The sequence below is a fragment of the Euprymna scolopes genome, chromosome 4, assembly GCF_053919585.1.
Source record: "Euprymna scolopes isolate OS-2025 chromosome 4, ASM5391958v1, whole genome shotgun sequence".
In the NCBI taxonomy this organism is placed as follows: Eukaryota; Metazoa; Mollusca; class Cephalopoda; order Sepiida; family Sepiolidae; genus Euprymna; species Euprymna scolopes.
In genome coordinates, this window is record NC_136485.1 from 43,712,612 (window position 1) to 43,727,534 (window position 14,923).

The window sequence follows — 14,923 nt, forward strand, 5'->3', positions numbered from 1 at the left end:
GAGAGTACGGACTTTGTTTCAGGTGTACCAGCTCCGACCATTTTGGAGATAGATGTCCAATAAAAAAACCCTTTAAGAACCCCGGTCTTAGGTGTTCTGAGGATAATCCTACAACACCCATGTCTCCCGATGCTTCTGGCTTGAACGGTTGTATTAATACGGGTGTGAGTGACCGACAATGTCTTCTTCCTATTTCCAAAATTATTCTCAAGAGGGGGAATAGAACGGTAATCTTCAATGTGACGGTAGGTCAGTAGTTAACAAAGATCTGGAAATAGTCACGTTTTTTGGGGAAAGGACGCTGCAGATTCCAACAAATAACTACAACGGTGCTGTTTCCGTCAGGAATCTCCCGGCAACTGCCGGTGTTAATAGATGATGAATTGGATCTACGTCACAGAGTTGATCAACTTCCTAGTGTAATCAAAACTCTGCAAGAATTAAACTTTAAATTAGACACTGATCTAGACGATTCTCCCGAGATATTACTCAATGGACTATTAGGAGTAGATCTTTTGCAATTTATGGGGCCATGGGAAATGATTAGATGTATGAATGGAATGGCCTGGTCGACTCCCGACGGAATAATACAATTTGGTGACCCGAGAAATTTTCTTCGTGGACAGCATAGGATAATTGACTCTCCTGTGATGACTGCATATCAATAAACTCTGTAAGATGCTCTGCTTCTCTTGTGAACAGTGTCCTTGAAGGTGTCTCCACTTATCCGGACCCATATGCGGATGCATTTGCTAAAAGTGCGGTGGAAAGGGGATTAGCGTGGATATACAGAATCGAATCCTTGGGAATCTCTGCGGAGGAAGAATTGTCTGAATATGATGCAAAAAGGTGGAAACTTTTATGAGTCACATAGAGTTTAAAGAAAATTGTTATTGGGTACAACTGCCATGGCATACTGATAAACTAGCCAAGGTTAACTCTAACTATCATGTAGCCCTCAAAGTGCTTGACAGAGTTGTAAGCGATTTAGAAAGAAGGAATTTGTATGAAAATTATTTGCAGGTGTTTGCAGACCAGGAAGCGGAGAACATCATTGAGCCTTTTGAACGCTTGACAAACTCATACTATAAATATATTTGGATTCCTCACCGTCCGGTGTTTAAGTTTGACACAACCACTACGACCAAGATCAGACCAGTCTTCAATTGTTCGTTGAAGACTAAAGGAGGAGTTTCCTTGAATGAGGCGGTTTATCCAGGAGTAAAGTTGACTCGAGATATGTTGAATTTAACCTTGCTGTTAAGAACGAACCAATATACTCTGTTGGGGTACATCAGAAAGGTGTTTCTGATGATAAAGCTATCAAAAACATCAGACAAAAACAGATTTTGTTTTTTCCGGAAGCAGGGAGGCTACTTGAGGTGTTACCGTTATACCACGCTTATATTTGGATTCAACGCTAGTCCATTTATATTGAACTGCATTTTAAAATTTCATGCAAACAAATTTCCAGCCGACGAGTGTTCCAGTGTACTAAAATCAAGACTTTACGTGGATAATCTCGTTACTTCCTGCGATTCTAAGAGCGAATTGTTGAGCACTTACCAACAAGTGAGAAAAAGGTTGCAAAGGGGTGGGTTTGAACTTCGTTCTTGCAACACAAAGTGTTCCGAGTTACGGAAATCAATGTTACTTGAAGAAACACTAACCTTCCACGGTTGCACATGGGAGAAGGTCTTAGGGCACATATACGATCCCACTAATGACACTATCAGTACCGCTCAGAGATTTTGTAGCCCTGACCTGACTACAAAGAGACTTGTACTTTCTGCAGCTTCGGGAGCGTTTAACCCCTTATGTCTTTGCCTCCCAGTCACAATTCAGAGCCGAATTCTGGTAGCAGACATGTGGAAGGCAGGTTTGGACTGGGATGAGACACTACCTGAAGAAATGAAATCTGCTTGGAGATCTCTTTCTTATGAACTGTCTCAACTGCACTCACTGCCATTCAAAAGAAGAGCGTTTAATGAAAATGAAGATGCCTCTTTATGCATCTTCTCCGATGCATCAAGAAAGGCCTATGGATTTACGATTAATGTCATCCAAGGAGGAGTGAGTTCGTTGCTCTTTCCCAAGGCTAAGGTTGCGACATTAAAGACAAAGACTCTGCCAACCCTTGAACTGTTAGCTGCCTTCCTCGCTATAAAGTGCATTGGTAAGATATTGGAGACCTATGGAAGGATGAGAACTGTGGAATTGAATCTGGCCGTTGACTCACAAATTGTATTGACTTGGTTAATGACAAAGGTAACCAACAACAAGAGTGTCTTTGTAAAAAACAGATTAAAGGATATTATGTGTATGGAGGAACCGATTAAGAAAAAACATAATTTGACGATAAGCTATAAATAGGTCCCCTCGAAACAGAACCCAGCGGACTTTATAACTAGAGGATTAACACCAACCATGTTTACAGAAAATGTTTCTTTTTGGTGTTCCGGACCGGTTTGGTTGTCAGACAAGACCATTTGCTGGACAAACAGTGACCTTGGCTGTTTGAGTGCTGATAACAAACAAGTGTTCCGCTGGGGTCTCTTTTGTACTCTAGAGGGTGGGAACAACGAACCTATCATTTGTTTGAATAGATTTTCCAACTATAAAAAACTATTGGGTGAAATGGCCAAGGTATATGAATTTTCTACAAAATTAGAGGCAAACTGCAGGATTTTACACAGTTAGCAAGGAACATTCTGTTTAAATCAATGCAGGAGCAAGCATTCCCTTTGGAACTGGATTTCTTGCGCTGTCCCGAAGGAAAACCGATTCCGACCAAAGTAGGGCAACTAAACTTATTTTTGGATGAAGCCGGATTGATTCGTTCATGGGGTAGGATTGGAAGAAATCTCACACACAAATACAAAGTATTGAATCCATTGATTTTGGGGAAGAATCATCGATTGACAGCTCTGATCATAACGGACACGCATGAAGAAGTCAAACATCTTGGAGTATCCACTACTCTAAGTAGGACTAGTTTGGCTGGATTTTAGATCCCTCAAGGAAGGCAAGCAGTCAAAAAAATCTTAAGGGAGTGCAGACTGTGTCGCAAGTTTAATGCTATCTCTTTCACTTATCCAAGATTAACGAATTTACCCAGGTGCGGAGTCAATCTAGTAAGACCATTTTTGCACACTTGTATGGATTACACTGGGCACCTGTGGGTTGACACTCTTAGTCAGCGGTCTAAAGTTTACATATTAATTTTTACGTGTATGGAGATAAGAGCAGTACATCTGGAATTGGTGGAGGACATGACAATTCGTTCCTTTGTTCTGGCCTTCACCAGATTTGCCAATATGTGGAGTTTACCATCACACCTATATAGCGATAATGATAAGTCCTTCATTGCAGGAGGACACCTACTTCAACAGGCGCTCACTGCAGAAGAGTTTCAAAATAAATACAAGATCTACAATTTTAAACATGTGAGGATACCACTACATTCTCCTTGGTATGGAGGTCTATGGGAAAGGCTGATTAAGACGTTGAAGAAATTCCTTTATAAGTCAAGAGGAAGATCAGTGTGCTCTCAGACTGAACTTCTTACCACAGTCTCAGACATACAACGTGCAGTAAACGAAAGACCTCTAACTTACATAAGCTCTGACCAATACGTCTGGGAGGTAATCACGCCAAATCACTTCCTGCACCCAGATTTTAATCCCAACTTTCTGGTGCGTTTGGAGAACACGGATATTAATGAATTCGAAGTACCCACCAAACAAAGATTAATAGCTTCTCTTAGAAATAGAGATGGGCTATTAAAGGAATTTAAGAGAATTTGGAAGAAAGACTACCTGCTTTCTCTTAGATGGCAACATCTAGAAATGAATACTTCAATCAGTAATACTATCCAAGTTGGAGACATTGTGTCTATCAAATTACCTTACAAAGCAAGACCCTTCGGGGCTTTAGGAAGAGTCATTAAACTGTTCTATCGAGATGATGGACTGGTGCGTTCGGCTCAAGTAATGCGAGGTGATGGAATCATGCACAATCACAGTATAATCCACTTATATCCATTAGAACTACCAGCTGTACAAACCTTGGATGTTAATGAGGAACTCTTGGAACCATAAGACGATCAGGAGGAAGAGGACCCAGATCAAAATAACGAACGACTTTGGATGTGCCCTTAATGTGACCTTCCAGATGATGGGTATGCGATGATATGTCGTGACCGGTGCAATTTATGGTTCCATTTTGGGTGTGTAGGGATAAGCGGGCCACAACTAGAAGAGGATGAATGGTTCTGTCGCAGGTGTTTAAGGGGGGATTAACATTCAAAGCATAGGACATCTATAAAAATCAAATGGAAGTTGATTTTCATTTTGGCTGGGGGGGGGAACGTGTTGGAAATACAAGAACAGGAGTTACCGGCTGTTGGCGAGGGAGAGATGGAACGTTTACCCCAGAAATTCCCGCCAATTTTATAGCAATAGGTGTTGTTGTACCATTGTTCTGATTGGATGTGCAAGCATATAATAGGGTCTTCTGGGAACGATCATGAGGGTGTTTTGGCGCCAATTTCAGTTGATGAACAGATTGTTGTAATTGAGTTTACTTATTTTTCCAGTGGAATTGGTATTTGATAATCTTTTACAAGACCAAGGTAATACATTACCTAAAGCGAACGGTCGTAACATACCTTTGTTGTAATTTATTTCCTTGTTCACTTTGAGAAGTTCGAGTGGCTTTTTCCCACATTTCAAAGCTGACGTAATATTGTTTATGGCTAGTACACGCTATTGATTATCGTGACTGACATTAAACAACTGTTGACTATTATGAATTGAGACTTGTGAACAAGTCAGGAATAAGCTAAAATGTCCTTGTGTCAAATATAATTAGGTGTTAAAAAGAAATGACAGTGTTATAAACAAACCCGAATATGGCAGTTTCAGGGGGTCACAAGTACCGTTTGCTGTAAGAAAAAGCTGGTGTATAAAATGTTATATTAGTTATGCTTTGGTCGGGAGTATAGATAAATGTACATCTTAAATATTAAAATCTACCTATAAAGCTATGTAAAAATATGAAAGATTTCTCTGAAAAATAACCGGGCGAATCGTAATACACTGTAAACAATGGAGACCAAATTAAACGGAAACTTTGCTTTTTTATGTGTTTACTCTGAGAGCCATACACATTGCGTAAGCTAATACAGTACGTTGGTGTAATCCTGGAACGTTATTTGATTACGATATCAGACGCCTCTATACAGTTCGGTGATAAAGTGTAAAGTTTCAATGTTCTATCACTGTTATATTATAATATCTAGCAAGAAATGAAACGTTCAAAATGAGTAAACATCACGTCTTCTAGAGTTTCTAAACTCATTGTTTTATTGATTTGAACTTTGCTACGTTTTGCACAAGAAGTCATTTCACCAAATAGAAAACTCAATCATTTGCTACGAAGATTTTTCTTCTACTTAAAAAATAAAATCACGAAAGTGTAATGAACGAATGTTTTAGTTGATGTGTCATTTGATGAAGTGGAAGTAAATTTATAAATGATTTTTATAAAGGATCAAATGGTGTGTTGACAGCAGAACGCAACTTTTACGCTTCAATATCCGATATTATCCAAACAAATCGGGAGCGCTCATAAATCTTTAAGCCCAATCAATTCTAAAAAGTTCATAGTAAACAACGATTTATTATTGGGTACCAACATTATTTCAGCATTCCTCTTGCAATCTTTTGATATATATATATATATATATATATATATATATATATATATATATATATATATACTCCTGTAAATGTGTTTTTGCGTATTGAGATTCATATTAGTCATATTACAAAGCCTTTTTTTCGATTAATTAAAAAAAAACAAGTACGACGTTGTTATATATAAGTCCTGGAATTGCATGCATCAATTCAATATAATTTTTTAGGTTTACTTATGGGATCGTCAGTTTTCGTTAAATATTGCGTGTAATTATTTTCACGCAGATATTCTATATGATTTATACTTGAGTCATATTAGCGTAAAAACTTCATAGTAAACAAAACGTATGTCTATCCAAATCCACGTTGCATATACACATTTGTTTAAAATATTCTGCCTACCAAACCCCTCTGGCAGTTATTAGTGTAGAGACATGAAACTTAATAGGTAGGGTACTCGAACCCATCCGGAACTTTATATTTGGGTGTTAGCTGGAAAAAAGTGACGCAAAATTGAGAAAATTAAAAAAGAAATGGAATTAGTAATTTGCAGGTGAACAGGTCAGTACGAATATGTATGTGTAACCTAATAGGTATTGGTTCATGTATTAATGTTTAGCTATGTAGAAAACATGTCTCCATAGATCAGGTATAAATGTCAAATAAAAAATAAATCTTAAGGTAAACGATTCTCGGTGGTGGCACACGCGCCATTGTTTTAACTTTTTATACCATAACTATATATTGGGTTCAATATAATCTATTAATAAATACGAAATCTGCATTAATCATAATATCAAATTAAAGCGTATTTTACGACGGGTAATGCCGGGCGGTCTGCTTGTATACATACATATATTTCTGTATATGTGTATATGGTTATATGTATATATATATATATATATATATATATATATATATATATATATATATATATATTATCTGGAAGTACAGATTAAGTTCACAAGCCGATATATTCTGTAAACGTATAAATAATATAAATATTAATAATTGCGTACCCGTCACCAAGAAATAAAAACCTCATTCTACCAAAAATTACAAAAAGTTAAATAACTATATACAACACTTTCTAAGTTTTTTTTATTTATTTAAAATCATCTTTTTATTATAACTATCGTTAACAAGATTTTTATTTCAGCTCATATGTCCTGTTATATTATGATGGTCCTACTGTTTCATTTAGTATTATTATTGCCTTTTATTATAATTCTTTATTTATTATTCTTATGATTGTCATAAATGTTATTTCTATTATATTACTAATGACCAGCGCGGGCGTAGCTTAAATTTATCTTACCATAAAAGATCGTAGTGTTATTCGAATCTTGTAGGTAGCTGAATGCTTCACCAGGGCTATCCAGGGTATATTTATCGTGTCTCCATAACTAGATGGGGGGACTACCACTGTTTAAGAGAGGCCCATCTACCCTGGAGAGGAGGATAGATCGCGTCAGTTTCTCCACCTGTTATTTTAATTCGAGTACATACAGCGCATCGCCTTCCCAAATCGTTACCATCTGGTACTTGCCAGGATAAGTGTTGCTTAACTTCAGTGATCTGATAAGCACTGGCGTGTCAACGTGAGTGTACCGTACACGCAAGTATTGCCGATGACAATATACTATTATTGTTAATAAGAATATGTGCATATAAAAGCCAATATTTTCGTATCACATTATCACATTTTCTTTCACCCGTCTAATCTAATTTATTCCTACTTCGCATTTGATACGCCGGGTTATTTGACCCATAACCTAATGATTTTCTTGAAAATCTGTCTGGTCAGGAAAAAATAACATTTCATCCCTTCCGTAGAATGGTTAAAATCATTATGTTTCGGTCATTTTACGTTGACCGGCTTAATTAAAATATGAAAATAATCACAATTTGCATTTTATGCCTTAACAAACTTTAATTATTAGGAAAAAGAAAACTTATATTTTAAATCATTGTGCTATTTAATAATTCTGTATTAAGAACAAGACATTTTTCTTTACGAGGCTATGTCTCTTAGAATTATCTGACTTGAGTTTTATACTGTTCGGTATGTAAAACAATTGTTGCAAAATTTTGGATGTGTAATTGGGTATGATCCCACACAGTCGGACGATTGTATTTATAAACGATGCTGCTAGGAACTGACGAATCGAATTAATTAACGTTCTGCTACCAACCAATCAAAAACAAGAATTGCTCCATAAATATTAAACATTTGTTGTATCAATTTCGCATGTTTTTTCCGTCTCGACACGGTAATAATATTTTGCTCTGTGGAACTGTCTACTGCAAACCAGTCACCTCTCAGGACATGTGTGTAACAGCGAACCATCGGAAACTGTTCCGCCTACTGAAAACCAGTCACTTCTCAAGACTTGTTTAGAACAACGAACCATCAGAAACTGTTCTGAAACTAAACATGGCTTACACTTCTAGAGGTTATGCGCCCAGCGTGCGTCTTTATTTCGATGGATCCGAATCAAAAGTCGTATTGCAGCAAATTAAATTGCTAGGATAGCTACGAATCCAAAAGCTACACAACGTACTTCAAACACAACATTAAAACAGAAACGACCCCGACTTCATTGAAACGAACGCAACTGTCTTTGCGGAATCAATACAGTGTTTAGATGACCGAAGTCTATCATTGGTCACTAAAGAAGCCCTGGACGATGGCTCAAAGCATTGAACATATTGGTAGAGCATTATTTATCGAAAGGAAAACCCCAAATTATTTCTTTATACACTGAACTGACCTCTCTTAAACGAATGGAAGCCGAAACTATTACTGAGTATACTATAAGAGCCGAAACGACTACAAATTCTTTAAAAAAGACTGGTGAAGTTATAAGTGACAGTCTGTTAATTTCCATGGTCCTTAAGGTCTTACCGAGTGATTTCAAGCCATTTACCACCGTGATAACCGAGAAAGAAAAACCCATGAATGTTTGTCAATTCAAGGCAGCACTCAGAATTTACGAAGAAACTGAAAAAATAATCACAGGAAAAAACGAATCCACAAATGTCATGTAATTTAAAAATACACACATAAAAACACCAAAATTAAATTATACCCAGGCCAGGAATAAAAGCAGCAACGTTGCCAAAAACATTTTTTTTCCTAAGAAAAGTACAAAAAGTATTTGCTATAATTGTAGACGACCTAATCACAAGAGTTTTTAATGTAGATACAGGACTACCAAATGGCGACTTCATTAAAAATGTAGAGAGCTCTGTTAGCGAACATACATTTTTTTTTATTTTCGTCTACGTTTAATGCTTCAACAAACGATAATAATTTTCTTGTCGATTGTGGGGCCACGGCACATGTGGTTACAAAGGAATCTGATTTTATCAATTTTGATCCCAACTTTAAGCCAAAAAATAATTTTGTAGAATCAGCTGACGGGAGTCGAGTAAATGATATCGTTTTGAAAAGAGGCGATGCTAAAATCTCGATTAAGAACAATAAAAGTGAACTATGTTTCTGTATTCTAGAAGACGCTCTTCTAATCCCAAAATTTAAACAGAATATATTTTCTGTACAAGCTGCCACAAAACAAGGTGCAAATATGAATTATAGCCCCAATAAATCAAAACTGGTATACCCGAATTAAACTATATTCGAGATTAAAGAAAGTGGAAGACTATATTATTTAAATAGCGTAGTCCCTTCGAAAACCGCCTGCCATGATCTACAGACATGGCATAAAATTCTTGGACACTGCAATATTCCGGATATCAACAAGTTGCCGAATGTAGTAGATGGAATGAAGATACAAACACTAAAAAACTTCAACTGAGATGTCTGCACGCAAGGGAAAAAGACAAACTATCAAAGCAGGATATCAGACAAGAAGGCCAAAAAAAAAATCCTATCAATGGTGCATTGTGACTTGAACGGTCCCCTGGAACCGATGGCCAGAGAATATTATCGATATGCGTTGAATTTCGTAAAAGACCATTCAGGTTTCATAATGGTTTACTTTTTAAAGAAAAATATGATACCCTGCTAACAACTAAAAAAATATCTAGCCGACATGGATCCCTACGATGACGTCAAGTGTATTCGCTCTGACAACGGTACGGAATTCACCAATAAAGACTTTGAACTTTTACTAATTAATCGTCATATCAGGCATGAAACATCAGCTCCTAGATGGTCACACCAAATAGGGACTGCTGAACGTGCGTGGCGGCCACTTTTGAAATGGCAAGATGCCTACTCATTGAATCAAACTCCCTAAAAACCCCTGAACGTAAGCACTTATGGCGGCAGGTTATATACGCAACACGTGCTTCAACAAAACACTGTCTAAAACTCACTATGAATCTTTCTGTGGTAAAAAACGCAAATTTAAGTAGAATGCATATATTTGTTTCAACTGGCTTCGCATATATAGATAAAAAGAGTAAGTTGAATATTAAAGCCGATAGAGGTATATTTCTCGGATACGATAAAAACAGTCCAGCCAACTTAGTAATTTATCAAGAAAACAATAAAATAAAAATAGTCGAATGTGTAAAATTTACAGGCATGTTTAAATTTACAGACGGCAACTCGTCATATGAAGACGATGAAATTATATTCCCTCAAATAATTAAAACAAACGAAGGCAGTAAAAATGACGGAGAAAAGAGTGGGCATGATGATGATGATGATGATGATGATGATGATGAAGTCGAACGATATCCCAAAAGAAATAGAAGGCGACCCAATTTTTTTGTGGTCGACAATATAAAAGATTATCAAATCGACTATTGCTATTCAATGGAAAATGCGCCAAAAAGCTTTAACGAAGTAATTGATACAGAACATTGTGATGAATGGAAAATTGCCATGAGAAAAGAAATAGATGCCTTAACCGAAAATAATACCTATATGTTAGTGCCTCTCCCAAAAGATAATTATGTTATTTCTACAAGATAGGGCTTTACAAAAAGGCTACAGTATCAGGCGCAGAACAGTACAAAGCTAGATTTGTTGCTAAAGGCCACTCTCAGATTTAGGGTAGAGAATATTTTTCTACGTTTCACCAACCACAAATCTAACGACAATAAGAATTTTACTGCTAATCGCATCGCAATATGGCCTAAACATCCATCAAATGGACGTAAAAAAGCTTATTTGAATGCCCCAATAGACTGTGGAGTTTATATTAGCCATCCAGAGGGATTAATAATGAAAAATTAAAATAGCATGTGGCAACTTAACTAGTCATTATATGGTCTAAAGCAGAGTGATCAATGTTGGAATACATTATTTCATGATTATATTATTAAACAATAATTTGGACAATGCGCTGTATGCCCCTGTTTATATACCCAACACAAAGACGATAACCTACTGATTTTTGTTTTGTGGATCGATGATATTTAATCGCATCAAATTGTGACATAATGTTAAACCATCTAAAGAACAAATAAAGTAAAAGATTCAAAATTACCGATATTGGCAAGATATCCTGGTTTCTGGGGATAGGATTTACTCAAAGCAAAGGACTTGTTACGATGAATAAATCGAGATACATCAACAAAATACTACTAAATTTTGGAATGGGAGAGTGCAAGAAACGCTCTACACCGGTCGAAAATGATTTAATAAAAATATACACAGAATCTGAAATAATAAATGACAAAAAATACCGATAAATTATAGGCAATCTTACATATTTAATGACTGTAATCAGGACCGACATATGCTATACGGTAACAAAACTGTCAAAAAAAAATATCACGACCGACAATGAAGGATTTAAACAGAGCTAAACAAGTCCTACGTTATTTAAAATGAACTAAAGAACAGGATTTAGTATTTCGAAAATCAAGAAATGACCTAAAATTAGAAGGGCTTTGGGATTCAGACTGGGGAAAAGACGAAGACTGAAAGAGTATACCTGGATATTGTTTAAGACTCTCAGTAAATGGCTCTATTATTTCATGGAAATCTAAAAAGCTACAGATTTTATCTCTACGTGTGAAGCAGAATTCATCGGGATAAGACACACACGACCCAAGAAGCACTCTACCTTAAAAAAATATTCTAAAGACTGTTTTAGAGCCAGAGTTAACTAAAAGCTGCGTAGTAAGTAATGGTGATAATCAAGCCAGTATAGTCTTAGCACAGAACACGATAATCAACCAAAGATCTACGCATATATATATATATAATACCATTTCATAATAAACAAGGTGTAAAAGGAATCCATTATTTTGATTTATATAACAGAACAAAATATCGCTGATGTATTCACGAAACCCTCAACAAGAATAAAGTTAAAGAGTTTTTTTCTCAAAACTTGTTGGGGGATTCGACTGAATATTTTTCTTTTTTTTTCACGGCCCTGTATGTATATAAATTTCTATATATCAACCAAAAACAGTCCTGGACAATACATTAAACTGTATCCATTTTATTTGTATTAACACTAACCTACTAATGCGTAACTAATACTTTTGCTGAAATAAAACAAAAAAAACATTCTTTTAAATAAAGAGGTCACTTTTCTTTAAAAACCTCTTTGTAATTTTCCGTTTCGACAAAATAGTTTTTTCATGTTTATTTTAAGGCGCGGAAAAATTACAATTGCCTATTATTTATTTTTTGTGCACATTAGTTTTCTTTCTTATTTTTCAAAAATGCCCTATCTTTTATTTTGCATTGTTTTAATTAGCAAAAAGAAACTTTTATTGCATGTAGGTTTATTTTTATGTATATTTATATGTATTCTTTTTTCTTTTCTTTTTTTTTACAAACCTGCATAATCAAATTAAAGAAATGGCTTCTTTTTCACATACCCAGCCCTTCCTCAGTTTAAAATACCTTCCATTTCTGTTATTTCTCTTGTCTGTACACATATATCTCTTTTGACATTTAAAAACAATTAAAATCATTTGTTTTTTTATAACAATATATAATTATTTTTTAGCAGAACGAACACAGAGGACTTACCCATTATGAAAATAGGGAGGATGTTGCAATATTTTGGATGTGTAATGGGGTACGATCCCACACAGTCGAAAGATTGTATTTATAAACGATGCTGCTAGGAACTGACGAATCGAATTAATTCTGAAAAATCAGACTATGGAACGACTGGAATGTCTATACTAAGAACCCAGCTATTTATTTGAAGAATTGGTACAGATCTTAAATGTCTAAGATATATGTTTGATAGTGCTATACATTTTCCAAAATGAAAACAAGCATGATTTATATTAATAAAGTATTATTTATCAATGTAGATATTCTCTGCTTATATAAAACTGATTAGAAGTGTAAGATTGGTTCGCAGCAGACATTTCTCGAGTTGGAATCCACTGAGCAAACGATTCTTCGCATGTTTACACGAAAGAAAAACATATGCGATTTTGCCACAGAAAGGTTTAATATTTGTGGAGCAATTCTGGTCTCTGATTGGTTGGTAGCAGAAAGTTAACTAATTCAATTCGTCAGTTCCAAGCAACATTGTTTATAAATAGCATCTTCCATCTTTGTGGGATCATCCCCCATTATTGAGTAAAAATATTGCAACATTCCCCCTATTTATTATAATGGGGAATTCTGCCCAAATATAAATATATTTTTATATTCAATTATACATGACAAAATAAAAAATCATTTGAATCTTAAAATTTTAGCATGTAAAAAGAAGCCACTTTTATATTTTCTTACATGTCAAACATGTACAGAAAAGTGAAATAAAAGAAATGGATTTGTATTTTTACCTTAAAAATGGGGTATACCTATGAAAAATAATGCCATTCCTTAAATTTGATTATACAGTTTTGTTTTTAAAACGCATAATACATACATATGAATAACTATACTTATAAATAAACATATATGCAATATGTACCGTTAAAAAGAGATGTTTTTGCTTGTTTTTGTTAATTAAAACAATGCCAAAAAGTAGGACACTTTTGATAATAATAAAGAAAACCAATGTGCATAAAATGTAAAATCGATTATAATTTATGCGCGCCTAAAAATAAGCATGCAAAAAGTATGTGTCAAAAATAAAATTTAAAATGATTTTTTTTCAAATAGTGATGCAAAAATTATTTCTCAAAAAGAAAACTCACAAAGAAAATGCTTACAAAAGTTACCTATTTTACGTTTCTTTTTTTATTTCAGTAAAAGTATTAATTACGCATTAGTAGGTTAAAGTGTTAGTAAACACAAAATTAAACGTGTCTTAATTTTACACATCGCATATTTTTTATTTTCTTTTTCTCTGGAAATATACTAAATTGACTGGACTGTTTCATCGTATTCAAGAAATAAAACTGTATCGGTTTTAATATTTAATTCATTCTTTTATATATATAAATATATATATATATATACGAAGCAGGTTGAACCAAATACATGCATTCAGCTTAAAGCTTCATATGACGTTTTAGATAGTGTTTTATTAAAGCACATGTTGTGTATATAGGCAGTCGCCATAATTACGTACTCCAGAGGTTCTGGGGGAGTTTGGATTCAATGAGTAAACATCTTGCCATTTCAAAAAGTGTTAGCCATGATCTTTCCGCGGTCTCATTTTGGCGTGGCGATCTAGTGGCCGATATTTCACGCTTGATACGATGGTTAATTAATAAAAGTCCAAAGTCTTTATAAGTGAATTCCATACCGTTGTCGGAGCGAATACACTTAACTTCACTGTAGAGGAGCATGTCGGCTAAATATTTTTTTAATTGCTAGCAGGGTCAGATTTGTTCTTTAAAAAGTAAACCATTATTAAACCTGAATGATCATCTACAAATTTCAACACATATCTATAGTGTTCTGACGATCAGTTCCACGTTACAATACACCAATTATAGGACTTTCTTGGCCTTTTTTACTGGTATCCTGTTTTGATAGTTTTCATTTTTCCCTTCGTACAAACGTAGCAGTTAAAGTGTTTTAATGTTTTTTTTTCATTTTATCAACTGCAGTTGGCAACTTTTTGATATCAGAAATATTGCAGCGTCCAAGAATTTTATGTCATGTCTGTAAATCATGGCAGGCTGTGTTCGATGGGGCCACGCTACTTAAATAATATAGTTTTCCATTTTCTTAAATGCCAAATACACTTCCATTTGGGTCAATCAGTTTTGATTTATTGGGGCAAAAGGTTATATTTGCACCTTCTTTGATGGCAGTTTGTACAGAAAATATATTGTGTATATTTTGTTTAAATTTCGCGATTAGAAAA

The 14,923-nt window shown here is 35.0% G+C and overlaps 2 protein-coding genes across 2 annotated transcripts; both read left to right on the forward strand.

Moving 5' to 3' along the window:
• Positions 1-861: 861 nt before the first annotated feature.
• On the forward strand, positions 862-2,373 carry LOC145270689 (uncharacterized). The gene has a single exon (XM_080126318.1). The coding sequence runs from the start codon at positions 862-864 to the stop codon at positions 2,371-2,373; it is 1,512 nt and encodes a 503-aa protein (XP_079982444.1).
• Positions 2,374-3,317: 944 nt separating this feature from the next.
• On the forward strand, positions 3,318-4,100 carry LOC145270703 (uncharacterized). Its single transcript, XM_080126322.1, has one exon. It carries the CDS (start codon positions 3,318-3,320, stop codon positions 4,098-4,100), a length of 783 nt encoding a protein of 260 aa, XP_079982448.1.
• Positions 4,101-14,923: the final 10,823 nt, after the last annotated feature.

Bases quoted from the DNA above. Each gene is read 5' to 3' on its own strand.
- LOC145270689 (XM_080126318.1), top strand. From the start codon at position 862: ATGAGTCACATAGAGTTTAAAGAAAATTGTTATTGGGTACAACTGCCA.
- LOC145270703 (XM_080126322.1), top strand. From the start codon at position 3,318: ATGTGGAGTTTACCATCACACCTATATAGCGATAATGATAAGTCCTTC.